Here is a 14,686-nt window from a genome sequence, read left to right on the forward strand (position 1 = left end):
GGGCTGTGCCTGGCTGGAAAAAAGGGAGAACGGCCGGAGAGTCTCAGTTTCTACAACGATTTTTCAAGTCCTACTTGAAATTTATTGCAGTTCTTTTTCAGCTTTAAAACTTTGTTCGGTTCAAAAGCTCAATGCATCGTCTAGCTCACGACACACATCTGTGAATGGGTCAATTCTGATTAAAGTGGAGACAGGCTGTGGTCCTCCCCCTCCCACCCCCGTCCCCCGCCCTGCCGGACACACACCTTCTGGTTCCTGCTCTGTTTTTGCACTGCCCTGCTGCAAAAACCCAGGTGAATGGCTCCAGAAGAGGTGGCAGGTTGGCGGCTCCATGTCCTACTGCCATGTCTGCAGGTCTCCTGCTGCTGGAGAAATGCTGGCTCTCTCTCAAGGGACACTATGATTATTCCACAGCTCTAAGGTGGGGAGGGGCTCTGCATACCCACTGGGTCCAGGCACAGCAGCTGTCAGGAAAAAGACCAGACTTGTGTCGGATGGGAAGAACATGCATCCTCCCTAAGGATGGATTCATCTCTGTTGAATTCATCCCCTAGGATCAAAGTAAAAACTGAACAAGGCACTTGGCAAGATAAGTATTCTTTACTCTTTCCCCTGATAATTAGCTGTCCTAAGTTTTTACTTCTCTGCCTTGCAGCCATTACAGGACACACCAGTGGCCTCCCCAAGGAGCATGGAGATGTGGCGAGAGGCCCAGTCTTGCCTACCACCTCTGCGGGCCCCGACCAGTTCCGGAGCCTTCAGGTTTGGGGACAGTCCCACCAGCCACTTGCAATTCACGATTCCTCAGGAGCTGGTGAAGCCCAGGTATTTTTTAATTTTCCTGCCCCACACCAACTCAGAACTGGATTGCAATTCTACCCCAGAGCAGGCCAGCCAGCATGACACCATGCATCTGTCCCCAATGAGGTGATGCTACCACTTTTGTGGAAAGAGTTGCTGGCCTGCCCAGGACACAGAGCCTGACTGCCCAAGTGCATTCCCTCCCCGCAACTGGAAGGCACACGTGACATGTGCTGCTCTGAGGCTGAAACAATCAGCTCGGCTCTGGTGTAGAATTGACGGTGTTCTAAAAATAAGACTGATACTTCTTTTCAAAGCTGCTATTTATTTCTATGATAAATCACCTTTCTTCTCTGCATTCTATAGTCAGAGAAAAATAATTCTTTTAAGTAGACTCAGTGCCAGATAGATCATTTTTAGAGAGTACTTTTAGAGAGTTCTTGTGCTAACAAGTTGCACCTCTTCTGGAGAGAACAGAGATATTAATTATGTCAGAAAGAAAAAACAGTAGGAAAACAAGGTTTGTCATTTTCATGTGATTTGGAGACATAAATAGCAAGGTGCCAAAATTCCTTTATGATTTATGTACAGAAGCAGCATTTCCCAGGGATCAAAGTGGCCTGGCTTTAAGACCAAGCTTTCAATCCCCCATTCAGCCCCTTGCTGGCTGTGTGACCTCAGTCCATTTGCCAGTTCGATCTTCTGGGATGCTGATGTCAAGATGGGATTAGATGTGCAAGAGATGCATTGTTCCTGTGGGAGACAAAGGTAGAGGGAGCAGGGGCTGACGGGAAGATCCTTCTGCTGAAACAGGGGACCCACACTGTGAATGATGATGGGGAAGCTGTGAGCAAAGGCCACCTCTTAGAAGAGTGTTGGGTATAAGTGGCCTGGCTCTAGTTTTGCTGCCAAGCTGAGTCCTTGGCTAGGAGTCACCCATATGTAGATTTGAGGGCACGGGGGCTGGGAGCTGCCACCCACTGGGCCCCTGCAGCAGATTCACTCAAAGGGAGTTTGGAGCAGCAAGTCTATGGACACCGTAGGCTGTTTTCCAGCTTTTCTAAGCCTCAGCTTTCTCTCCAAGAACTTGGCATCATCCTGCGCATCTCACGTATTTTCTCAAGTTGCTACATGTCTTTGAACCTGTTTTCTCACCAGTTAAATGAGGTTGATAATGCTTTCCTTGCAGGGAAGAGATGTAGTAGCTTGTAAGGGGCCCTTGGAGGCCCACTCAATAAGCCAAGGGCATGATTCACAGGCAGATGTGAGGGCCAGAAAAGGGAAGGGTGGGGCTCGGAAGGAGAACCCTATGCCAGCAGCTCCGCATCCCCATCTGCACCATAGGAAGGGTTGGGATCCCCGATTTGCCAGAACTGTGCTAGTAGGGCCTGAGAAGTGGGGTCCCACTGAGTTAGTAGCCCTCCCCAGGGCTCCCTCTCAGAGGAAGTCCCACTCCCCATCACTGGGCCTGAAGGACAGCACTCTCCGTGCAGATGCCGCCCAGCCTTGGTGCCCTCCTGCCTAGGCTCTGCTGCTGCTTCGCCAGCTCTGCCCTCCGCACTCCCCGCAAAGCCCCTTTCTGTCGCATGTCTCCTCTCGGAGCACACTTGGTGTGGTGAGTTCACTAGCTTCTTCTGATGATTCAGCCCCGGCACCTTCCCTCACAACACCAAATTATATGTAATGAATGGGAAAAAGAACATTTTTAAAGGGGGAGTGGAAAAAGGTCATCATGAATAGACATAATTTTTAAATTCTTGAAGTCTGAAAAATTTTGGAGCAATCAGAGTGTATGCAAGTCCAGAATATGGGACTGTTCCGTTGTTCTCATTCTAATTTATCTTCTACCAATTCTTTGCCTCTCCCTTAAAATGCTGCACCACTATTTTATCCTTTTGATGAATGTATAAAAATGCCACTTCGCTCTCTGCCTTATTCTCCTATCCACCAGCAATGAAGAGTCAGAGCTACAGTATCATACGCTGGGGGGTTGAATCTACTGCTATCTTTTCTGGGTGTTAGACAGTTAGCCTTTTATGAAAGAAAGCTGCTTTAAGAAATAACTCTGGAAAGCAAATGTCAAGCCTGATAACCAAGCCCACATATGTAAAGTACTTTAATTCTGTAGCAAGTTCGAATATCCTCCTTAAATTGGCTAACCCTCATCCTCCAAACCTCCGCACACAGCTACACCAAGAGAAATATTGAGCGGTGTCACCATCTGGTTGGTTTAATTTAACAAATATAGATTTCTCTTTCATTTTGAAGAACATCACCCTCAAGGAAACTCGTTAACCTAAAAAATTCAAGTATCTCAGTGTCTGCTCAGCCTCACAGCATTAAAAAGCAAAAAGAAGAAACAGTGTCATTTTCTCTAGCACTTCCTGATTCTGCCTCCAACTTTTCCATTTACCATTTAATCCAACTATTTAAGTAATTATTTAATTCAACTCGACTGTTTGTCGAGTGCCTGCTGTGTATGAGGCACCCACCAGGCGTACAGCTTTAAGCAGGAGAGACCTAGGTTTTGCCTTCCATCCAGCATGCCTCCTGGGATCTGTATCCCCCACCACTTTGGCACACTGCACTTCTGGGTACCCATCAGTATACCTGTGCACCGGATAGAAACAGCCCAAGAACGAAACTTCCGTCACTGCATTCCCCGGCCCCACAACAGTGCCTTATACATGCTACACACTCATTAAATATCTGTTGGATGCACGGGTGGGTGGCTAAATGAGTAAATGTGAGTTCCCATTCAAAGTCAATCTAGCGTAGCCAGATGTGCATATGATATGTAACCATTATGCAAAAGAATATTAGCTTTCATTTTCTTCTTTTACTGTATGGTGCTTGCTTAATTCCTATTCCATCGTAGGGGGGGTCTTAAGGTCCAAGAAGCATAAAGGGGTGGGAGAAGGTGGGTCTGTACTCTTCTGCCTGTGATAAATCTGTCTTACAGTAAGAAAATGTTTCACTAATGCTTAAATCAAAACCTTGCTATTCCAATTGCCCTAGCCCCCCACACAATTCCCCTTACAACTTTCCTCTCCTTGCATGTATACAAAATATGATCCACATTCACTGGGTTAAAATGGTACTGGTTGCTACGTGAAATAAGCCATTAGTCACAGACAGCTGAATACTATATAATTCCACTTATATGAGGGTCCTAGAGTAATCAAACTGAGAGAGATGAGGAAGGAGAATGGTGGTCGCCAGGGGCTTTTGGGGGGGGACAGGGAATGCAGAAACGTTATTTAATGGGTACAGAACTTTGGTATTGCTCAACTCCAAAGAGAGTTCTGGAGACTGGTTGCAAATGTGAATGTACTTAACCCTACTGTAAACTTTAAAAAGATTAAAGTACAAATTTTATATTGTGTATGTGCTTTATCATGATTTTTAAATTTTTAAAAGAATTGTTAAAGATTTTATTTACTTATTCATGAAAGACACACAGAGAGAGGCAGAGACCTAGGCAGAGGGAGAAGCAAGATTCCTGTGGGGAGCCTGATGCGGGACTTGATCCCAGGACCCCAGGATCATGACCTGAGCCAAAGGCAGACGCTCAACCACTGAGTCACCCAGGTTTCCCACCAGGATTTTTTTAAATGTAGATTTAAAACAAAAACAAAAACAAAAACGGTAAGGCACCTTCTTTCATGCCATGTGCTGGGACTTAACACCAGGAGTACGTTTGCCATAGAGCTTCCTCATTATCCCCCAATACAGTCAGAAAATCATACACAAAACTTTTAATAGCGGGACCCTAAGAGCGTTTAAAAATTCCCCAAGAGATAGGCCATTTAATCAGTACATGCCTTAGTTTATTTGTTTGAATAATGTGGGTTGGGGTGTTTGTGCCTCACCCTCTCTCCTGGCTTCAGGGACTCAGAAAAACACTAAAACCTCTCTTTTTCTTCCTTGCCTATTGCTTTATTCTCCCCACAGGTCACGGTTTGCTGTGGACGTGCAGACGGCTTCCTCCAGAGGACTGGTGTTCTACACGGGCACCAAGAACTCCTATATGGCTCTTTATCTCTCAAAGGGGCGGCTCATCTTCGCTCTGGGGGCAGGAGGGAAGAAGCTGAGGCTCAAGAGCAAGGAGAAGTGCAATGATGGGAAATGGCACACGGTAAGAGCTGGGGCTGCGTGAGCCGCTCTGGTGGCTGCAGAATTCACTGTGGTGTAGCTGGAGGGGAGTCTCAGCATTCTCTCAGCCAAGAGGCACAGCACTGGTACAGCCTGTGTGCTCAGAGGCACCGAGCACCCCAGCACCTTGGCAACGGAGACTGCTGCCGGCAATTGCAATGACGTGGTGCCTGGAAGTCTCCATGCTGAGCTGGGCTTTATTCACTGCTGCTTCAGTCCTGCGGTGCCTCCTCCCTGGGCAGTGGCCCCGTGCCCCTTCCCACCCCTGCTTCCTGGACCATTGGTCTCTGTCAAGACAATGCCCAGGTGTCTGGGGCCCTCTCCCAGCCAAGAATGCCTTCTGCATAACACAAGCTTAAAGACCCACATCCTTAGCTTTCCAGATCTTGCCTGAAGACATCCCAGATTTCAAGAGATACAGTTTAAGGCAAGAAGGGACTTTTTTTTTTCCCTGATGAGGGAACTGGAATTCAAAACACTTAAGTGGCTTGACAAGTTATCCTCACTCAGTCTCTGAACAAATATTGAGTGAGCTGCCATCCTGGGGCATATAAACAAAAATCCCCATTAATTCCAGTTAGCTAGATACTGGGAAGTGCTTGGAGGAAGCACTAAAGCCAGGTAAGGACATGTCTGAGTATGGGACAGTGTCAGACAGGGTAGTGAGGGAAAGCTGGCTTCGGGAAGTGACAATCATGTGAAGTTGTAGGCAGGGTGTTCCAGGTGAGGGGATCAGCAAGTCTAAAGACCCTGAGATAGGAACCAGCTGAGTGAACAGGACAGAAAGGAGAGCTGGGATTCAAGAGAGAGGCAGGGTCCACATCAAACATTGAAGCCAAGATGAGGACTCAGATTTTACTCTGAGTGTGCCTGAGACTTCTGAAGAATCTTTAAAAAGGAGCATTGCATGAATAGATGGATATTTTCAAAGCTGTTTTTAGCTAAAGAGGTGCGATGAGGGTAAGAGGGGAAGTAAGGGGGCCAGATGGACACAAATGCCTTTGCTTCGAGAAGCCGCGATCAGAAGTGCACTGTCTAGGATGTTCTCCGAAAACTGAGAGGGCTTGCCGATGGATTGCATGCAGAGTGTGAGAGAAAGAGGGGTCAGTATCAAGTCCTGTGACTTGGGGCCAGCAATTGGGTCAGTAGAGGGACTGCTATTGAGACACAGAAGATGGGGAGGAAGGGCATGTGGCTGAGAAAGGAGCACTTTAGAGCTGGGGAAGAATAAGGGTGCTGCTGTGAACATCCTAGGGCTGGGTTCCCTGGCAGACATTCAAGCCCACCATTGTAGACAGGAACGGCCAGAGGTCGCAGCTGGGAATATACGTTGGGGAGTCACTACTGGACAGTATTATTGCCGTGAGATGGCTGAGTGTACCCCAGAGCCCAGGGATCTGGACTTCTAACGAAGAGTTGAAAATGTGTGCTCTCTTGATAATAAAGAAGTAGCCATTGGCCCTTTACTCCAGGAGCCCTGCTGAGAAATTTTTTTTTTAAGTTTTTATCCATTTATATGAGAGAGAGAATGAGAGGAGGGGAGGAGCAGAAGGAGAGGAAGAGGCAGGCTCCACCCAAAGTGGGGCTCGATCCCTGGACCCTGAGATCATGACCTGAGCTGAAACCAAGAGTCAGATGTTCAGTCGACTGAGCCATCCAGGCACAGCGAGGCATCTTTTTTTTTTAAAAGCTCACTTTTCTAGCCTACTCTATCCAGTATCTAACATCATCTCACAAAATGGTGATGATAATACTAGGGAGAAAAATTTCTGATTTTATAAAGCTCCTTGAAGAAACAGGGAAACATTGTGTGTGTGTTTTTTAAAGATTTTTAATTTATTTATTCATAGAGACAGAGAGAGAGAGGCAGAGACACAGACAAAGGGAGAAGCCGGGTCCATGCAGGGAGCCCGACGTGGGACTCGATCCCAGGTCTCCAGGATCACACCCCAGGCTGCAGGTGGCACTAAACCACTGCTGCACCACCGGGGCTGCCTGGTAACATTGTTTTAAAAAAGTGTCCTGTGGGACCCCTGGGTGGCTCAGTGGTTGAGCATCTGCCTTCAGGTCAGGTCGTATCCTGGAGTCCTGGTATCAAGTCCCACATCGTCCTCCCTGTGGGGAGTCTGCTTCTCCCTCTGCCTGTGTCTCTGCCTCTCTCTATGTGTCTCTCATGTCTAAATAAATAAAATCCTTAAAAAAAAAAGTATCCTGTGACCAAGAATAAAGTACATCACCAATTGTCAAAGATAAAAAATGATTAATATATTTTCTTTACTCTTAAGGTGGTGTTTGGGCAAGATGACAAGAAGGGGCACCTAATTGTGGATGGTCTGAGGGCCCGGGAGGGAAGTTTGCCTGGAAATTCCACCTTCAGCCTCACAGCACCTGTTTACCTGGGATCATCTCCCGCAGGGAAGCCAAAGGTAAATAGCTATGTTTCACCAACGCACAAAAAGATACTCAGCATCACTAATCATGAGCGAAATGCAAATCAAAGGCATAATGAGTTATCACCTCACAACTGTCAGAATGGTTATTATCAAAAGGACAAGAAACAACAAGTGTTGGCAAGGATGTGAGGAAAAAGGAACCCTCATGCACTGTTGGTAGGACTGTAAATTGGTGCAGCCACTGTGGAAAACAGTATGGAGGTTCCTTAGACAATTAAGAACAGAAATTCCATCCAATCCTGTAATTCCACCGCTGAGTATTTACCCAAAGAAAATGAAGAAAGATGCTAATTCGAAAAGATATATGCACCCCATGTTTATTGTAGCATTATTTTCAATAGCCAAGATATGAAAGCAACCCAAGTGTCCACTGATAGATGAATGGATAAAGAAGATGTGATACACACACACACACACTCACACTGGAATATTAGCCACAAGAAAGAATGAAAACTTGCCGTTTATGACAAGAGAGTTGGACCCAGCAGCTATTTTGCCAAATGAAATAAGTCAGGCAAATACCATATGATTTCACTTATTTGTAGAATCTAAAAAACAAAACATATGAACATATAAGCAAAAATGAAATAGACGTAAATACAGAGAACAAACTGGTGTTTGGCAGGAGAGGAGGTAGGGGATGGGTCAAATAGGAGAAAGGGATTAAGAGGTACAAATTTCCAGTTGTAAAATAAATAAGTCATGAGGATATAAAGCACAGCATCAGGTAGATGGTCAATAATATTGTCATAACTTTGTATGGTGATGGACAGTAAATACACTTAGCATGGTAAGCATTTCATGCAAAAAAATAAAGTTATGCTTTAGAACTTATATAAAAATAATTTACCTTATAATTATGAAGGTTATCAAAAGGTACAAACTTCCAGTCATAAAATAACTAAGTCCTGGGAATATAATGTACATTACAGTGACCACAGTTAATATATTGTATTTTATGTTTGGAAGTTGCTAAGAGAGTAAATCATAAAAGTTTTTATCATAAGAAAAAAAGGTTTGTAACTATATGTAGCAATGGATGTTAACTAGACTTATTGTGGTAATCATACCAATATGTGTATGTATATATATATATATATATATAGAGAGAGAGAGAGAGAGAGAGAGAATTGCTATGCTATGTTGTACAACTGAAAATAATATGGCATATGTCAATTATATCTCAGTTTAAAACATTTTAATATATAATAATTGTAATTATGTAAGATATTCAAGAATCTCAAACTATTTTCAACAGTCTTTTAAATTATCTAATTAATGTCCCGAAGCCCACAGAAAATATTCCCCATTCCCAACCCTTCACTTTTAAAGTTCAGCTTGAGACACAGGCTTGAAGGAGTGAATCTAAGGCTTTTCCATGGTTTTATAGACATGAATATTTTCTCTTCCAGAGAATGCAGAAACATAGGTTTTAGGTTACAGATGGAGAATTTTTATTAAGGTTTTTTGATTAAACTTTAGCAATATGTGCCACCTTCAACATCTTTGCCAAGATTTAAAAAAAAATTACTTAATAGCTTGTTCTTTGTCAACTCACTATTTAAGTTTTTTAAGTTTTTTTTGGCATATGCTTGTGAGCTGGGTGGTGGGGGAGGGGCAGAGAGAGAGAATCTTCAGCACACTCCACACTCAGCACAGAGCCAGAGGCAGGGCTCAATCTCACAACCCTGAAATCATGACCTGAGCTGAAATTAAGAGTTGGAAACTTAATTAACTGAGCCACCCCGGTGCCCTAAATTTAAGTTTATTTTAAAAGGATGTCTTCCCATTAATGGAAACCCAGTATTTTTTTTTTACCATAAAGTGTAAGTAACCATAAAATAAATAGATGTAAACAAATGGTGTGATGTTTGCTTGCAGTGCAGCAGGAAGGGCCAAGACTCAAATCTGGGCCTGGAAATGGACATAATTTGAACAGGAAATTTCAGCCAACTTGGATTGTAGGCATGCAGGCTGACCTAGCCTAGGCCACCATACCTTTGCCTGGGTTCAGCCTGGCCCACTTGAGTTTTGCAATGGGGTTTGAGTCAAAGCCCCAGCAAGTCATAAAGTATTGTTTTGCTTTATTTTATATTCTACAGATCTTATATATATATTTATAACATATCATATAGTTATATATAATTAATATATATTAATACTGCATATAGTAATAATACATTATTATATATAATGACTATTATGTAATATATATGATATATTGTATAATACATATATGATGTATAACATTAATTGCCGAGGAGAATCCTCGATGTTAATGTTTACTTTTCTTTTTCTTTTAAGATTTTATTTATTTATTCATGAGAGACACCGAGAGAGGGGCAGAGACATAGGCAGAAGGAGAAGCAGGCTCCCTGCGGGGAGCCTCATGTGGGACTCGATCCCGGCACTCCGGGATCACAGCCTGAGCCAAAGGCAGACGCTCAAACACTGAACCACCCCAGGTGTCCCTAATGTTTACTTTTCGGTAACCTCTGTACCTATTTCCCTCTCAGAGAAATCACAGGATAGGGTAGCTATTCAAGAGCACAGTATGGCTATTCTTTTGACCTGGATAGGTCACACTCAGCACTTAATATATGGGACGACCCGTAGTACTGCATCTACATCACTCTTACAAACTGAGTTTCCTCATGCAGCTTTCCTTCCACTCAAGGGTGCAAACCATGGCTTCCCCTCCTCCACACCCTTTCCTTCAATCAATGTCTTTCTCTGAATATCAAAATCTGCAGTGGGTTGTTAGGGATTCAGTTAGGGATCACCTTCCCTGGAGAGTCGAAGTGGTTTCAGATACATGCTCTTCATTGTATTAGATGGTAAATCTTAAGAAACTAAAAATTTCACCAGGAGTCCAATTGGTAGTTTATTGTTGACACTGACACCATATGCATCTCTACTAATATCCCCATGTCTTAAAGTGATCATACACTGCATCTGTTGTGTAGGATTCCAGAGTCCTAAAAGCCTTTATTCTGGAAGGGGGTTTAAGGATTTTATTCAGTGATTCTTCCATTTTTTTGAAAATTTCTCAAAAGTTATAGCCTTTCTTCCCAGAAAAATGCACATATGGAGAGCATCTGGTATGTAATTTAAGGGATCGCAGAACCCTAGAGGTGCATCCTTGGGCCCTAGGTGAAGAGCCCATGTTCCAGGCCACCTTTAGGTGCTCTGTGCCTGCCCCCCGACGCTGTGCATTGTGTCTTATTTTAACTCCACCGCTTTCGTGATTTGGTGGTGGTGCACTGAGCCCAATAATGTAGGCAGCTTTTTTACACTTTATTATTTTCGGAATGCTTTGGCCTCTTTTTCAGTCAGCTGCCCTGCATTAAGCAATCACATAGGCTCATGAAACCTGAAGAAGTGGTTTGTACCTGCAAAGAGACGGTGAGATCTGTATTCAGCGAGGTGGAAATTTCCCCTGTTGCAGCCCTTTCTGTGTGGACCAGGGTCGGGTCACTGACCAGCACTAGCTAGCAAGCTGCACTGCCCCTGCCCCTGCACACACACCACTTGGTTTGGTGGCACCCTCAGACTTCAGCCACCCACCGGACATCTGGTATGCAGGTTTTTCTTGGCAGTGTGGGCAGGGAGCCAAACACAACAGTCAGGCCCACCTGACTCTGAAGCAAGATAGATGAATCCCCCTACCTGCCCCCTTTTACAGGCAACTGCAACCTTGGCTGCCCACGTGTGTCTGGGAGCTGTGGCTTAATGAAGTTTGCTTTCTCTTCCACTTGGTTGCAGAGCCTCCCCCAAAACAGCTTTGTGGGATGCCTGAGGAATTTTCAGTTGGATCTGAAACCCCTGGACACCCCTTCTGCAAGTGTTGGTGTGTCGCCCTGCCTGGGTGGCTCTTTGGAGAAAGGCATTTATTTCTCCCAGGAAGGAGGTCATGTCATCCTAGGTAAGGGGCAGTTTGGAAAAGATTGTGTCTCTGAGTCTAAAGAACTCCATCTTTTCTCTTGAATTATGATGTTTTACCTTTTTTTCTTTTGAAAGCTAACTCTGTGCTATTGGGGCCCGAATTTAAGCTGGTCTTCAGCATTCGCCCAAGAAGCCTCACTGGCATCCTAATGCACGTCGGGAGTCAGCCAGGGAGGTATTTATGTGTTTATATGGAGGACGGAAAGGTGCGTACTGTTTGATGACAAGGTCTATGGGTTTAAGTAGAACCACTTTCATTTCAGGACACCACAGTAGATGGAGTTGTGAGGGAGTGGGATCCCATCTTGTTTTAAGAGACGTGATTTTAGGACTTAGTGTTTTGTTTTGTTTTTTTTAGCGTATCGTTTGGTCGTCGTTTGGTCATCTTTAAAATTGGAAAAACTCAAATAAGCTGGGCTGAAATCTAACTGCACCACTTAGTTATATGGCCCCCCAGGGAAGTTACTTAACCTACTTCATATTCACTTTCTTTATCTTTAAAATGTGGATAATAATGCTTATATCTTAGAGCTTTTGCCATATACTGTCATATACTCGATAAATGTTCATTTTTCTCTCCTCCCCTTCATATCCCTTGTCACATCTCTACTTTTATTCATAAGGGCAGTACCAGAAGTCAAGGGATAGATGTTCTCAACAGAAGTCTATAGCATGTCATACTCAGGCCCATGGCCTGGTGTCTACTGAATCAGTTTCAGATTTCCCGTATGGTCCCTACACCAACCCACCAGCCTCTCTGGCTCCTGCAGCCAGGCTGGCCCCTGGGTCTGCCCTCCGGGCTTCCTTTGGCTTGGCATGGATTCCTCCCTCAGTGTACGCTTCTACTGCTCATCCTGCCCTCCCTCATGGGCCTGGTCATTACGCTATTCTCACCACCAGGTTGTATCTATTGCCTTTTCAAAAACTCTTGTAAAAAACAAATCCTTCCAGGAAGGCCTCAAGGCAAAGAGCAAATAATGATAATCTTAAGGAGCAAAAACTCAACTGAGTAAATTTGAAGATCTAATTGACTTTATTAATCAATTCATGAATCAGGCAGCATTTCATCTAGCCTTGAGTGAGGGCTGGCTTCTCAGGAAAGGGGGAGGGGTGGAAGGGGGAGAGGCTCCAGGAGGGCTTCTGGGGAGGAAATACACACACAAAAATCAAGACCTGGATGACCTTCCTAACAGCAGTGACATTGTTCAGCTGGAAAATTGCCTGAGCATTGGCTGCCCTATTGAGCTACATGCAAATTAAATGCAAATTAGTTACCAACTCGCTTATTTTTCTCCTCGCCTTTGTTCACCTTGGTTCAGCCCTTGGCCCTGGCCCAGAGAGTGGGAATGCGAGATTCTGCACGCTAGCACCAAGTGCCTGACCCCTGACACGTGCCCGGTACAAAAGCAATCAGTTAGCTTGCTGAATTCCTTGAACAAGAACCCCATAGAAGGCATGCATTCATGGAGTTATTAAAATTGTCTGGCCCTTGCAGAGGGGTGCAGGCCTCAGCCAGCACTTTTGCCTTTCAAATTTCACATCCTTCTAAATGGAGCCACTGTCACGTATTAATAGCAGGGGAAGGTCTTCAATGCTCATCAGTGCCCTTTGAGTAGAGCCTGACAGAGGAGGGGCTTGGATGGGGAGGGCAGCGCCCATCACCTTAGGCAGCAACTTCAGGCTGGGCCCTGGGTTTGTAGCTTGCTTGCCTGGAAGGGAGGCAGCAGAGAGATTCCTGCAAAGCCTTCGCCTGGTACAATCACCTGCTGTGGGAGAGGGCTTGTGTCTAAAGTGCTTCAGGGTGGTGGGGGGTTGAGAAGGGAAGAAAGCAGGGAAGTTGGCTCCCCCAGCCAGAAGGCAATAGGAAAATGCATGTGTGTTTCAGATCACGGCCTCAGTAGACAGTGAGGCAGGGGGAATCCTGACATCGATCACACCAAAGCGGTCTCTGTGTGACGGACGGTGGCACTCGGTGACAGGTATGATATCCAGTGGCCTGTTGTTCACACCCTGAAACAGTCTCCCTATCCTTCTGGACTTGAATGTCCCAAAGGCAGCCTCAATTCCTCAATCCATTAGTGCCTGACCAGGCTGGCCACCCAGGTTAACACAGTGAGAACATGTTCATCATCAATCCTAACTATATTTATGTAATTTAGGGCTGCCGCAACCCATCCTCCAATGCAGACACAGAATTTTTTTTTTTTTAGCTCAGCAAACTGAGAATCTGTGTTTGTTTTCAAGGCAGTATAACATTATGATTTAGATTTTGGCTCTGAAATCAAAAAGAACAGAGATCAAATCTCAGCCCCAGCCTTTATCTAAGTGACCTTGGGCAAGCCACTTAATAATTGCTCTTTATCTTCAGTTTCCTCCTCTGCACAAGGGAGGTAAAAGTAGTATCCACCTCCCAGGGCAAAAACCAAATGCAATAATATATGTAAAGCGTGCAGCAATGCCCAATACATAGTAAGTGCCTAGTAAATATCTGCTCTTACTATTGTTAAAGTTTATTGTTGGGTTGTTTTTATTCAATAACCATTTAATATGGGCAGCCCAGGTGGCTCAGCAGTTTAGGGCCACCTTCAGCCCAGGGCCTGGTCCTGGAGACCCGGGATTGAGTCCCACGTCGGGCTCCCTGCATGGAGCCTGCTTCTCCCTCTGCCTGTGTCTCTGCCTCTCTCTCTCTCTCTCTCTCTCTCTCATGAATAAATAAATAAATAAAATCTTTAAAAAAAACCATTTAAATTACTGAAGGTGGTGTAGACAGATCACCAGGTGGAGAACAGGCATAGCCTCCCAAACCAAATCTGTGGTTTTATGAATAACCTGTGCACATTAGTTTGGAGAAACATTAAAACTCATTGACTAAAATACCTTTTGTACAAGAGGTAGTCTCTTCTTGTCTAATTGGAATGCCAACTCCATGGCAATTAGTTAAGATTGTTAACATTGGGAGAATTTTATTTGGAGGGTAAAAAGCGACTCCATTTTCAGAAGTCAGTGTGTCCCTGGAAAGAAGCTAAGATAGCATGGAATAAACATGGCCTGTGAAGACTGGGGTTGGAATCCCAACTCATTCAACTTATAACCAAGCCATCTTGTCAGGCTCAATAGTTGAGAGTCATAGTCTCTTGTCTGGGAAAGAAGAATGATAATATCTTCCTCACAGATTCATTTTAGAATTAAATTCTATAATGTATGTAGAACACTCCAATACCACTTGGTGTTGAGAAATTAGTTGAATTTGTGTTCAGGTTGGCTGAATTCCTACCAATAGCGCTCCCACAGGAATGAGCTGAACAGAAGCCTGTGGTGACACTAGTGTAGAC

At 44.5% G+C, this 14,686-nt stretch overlaps 1 protein-coding gene across 2 annotated transcripts in view; it reads left to right on the plus strand.

Annotated features, from left to right (window-relative positions):
* LAMA3 (laminin subunit alpha 3) overlaps window positions 1-14,686 on the plus strand; it is a 249,144-nt gene that overhangs the window by 233,030 nt on the left and 1,428 nt on the right. For both annotated transcript variants that reach the window (XM_072735102.1, XM_026006526.2), the window contains 6 exons: window positions 656-825; window positions 4,756-4,939; window positions 7,242-7,382; window positions 11,175-11,334; window positions 11,430-11,560; window positions 13,240-13,333. In XM_072735102.1, the coding sequence (XP_072591203.1) occupies window positions 656-825; window positions 4,756-4,939; window positions 7,242-7,382; window positions 11,175-11,334; window positions 11,430-11,560; window positions 13,240-13,333 (880 nt within the window). The remainder of the gene's footprint in view (window positions 1-655; window positions 826-4,755; window positions 4,940-7,241; window positions 7,383-11,174; window positions 11,335-11,429; window positions 11,561-13,239; window positions 13,334-14,686) is intronic.

The sequence above is a fragment of the Vulpes vulpes genome, chromosome 13, assembly GCF_048418805.1.
Source record: "Vulpes vulpes isolate BD-2025 chromosome 13, VulVul3, whole genome shotgun sequence".
Lineage (NCBI taxonomy): Eukaryota > Metazoa > Chordata > Mammalia > Carnivora > Canidae > Vulpes > Vulpes vulpes.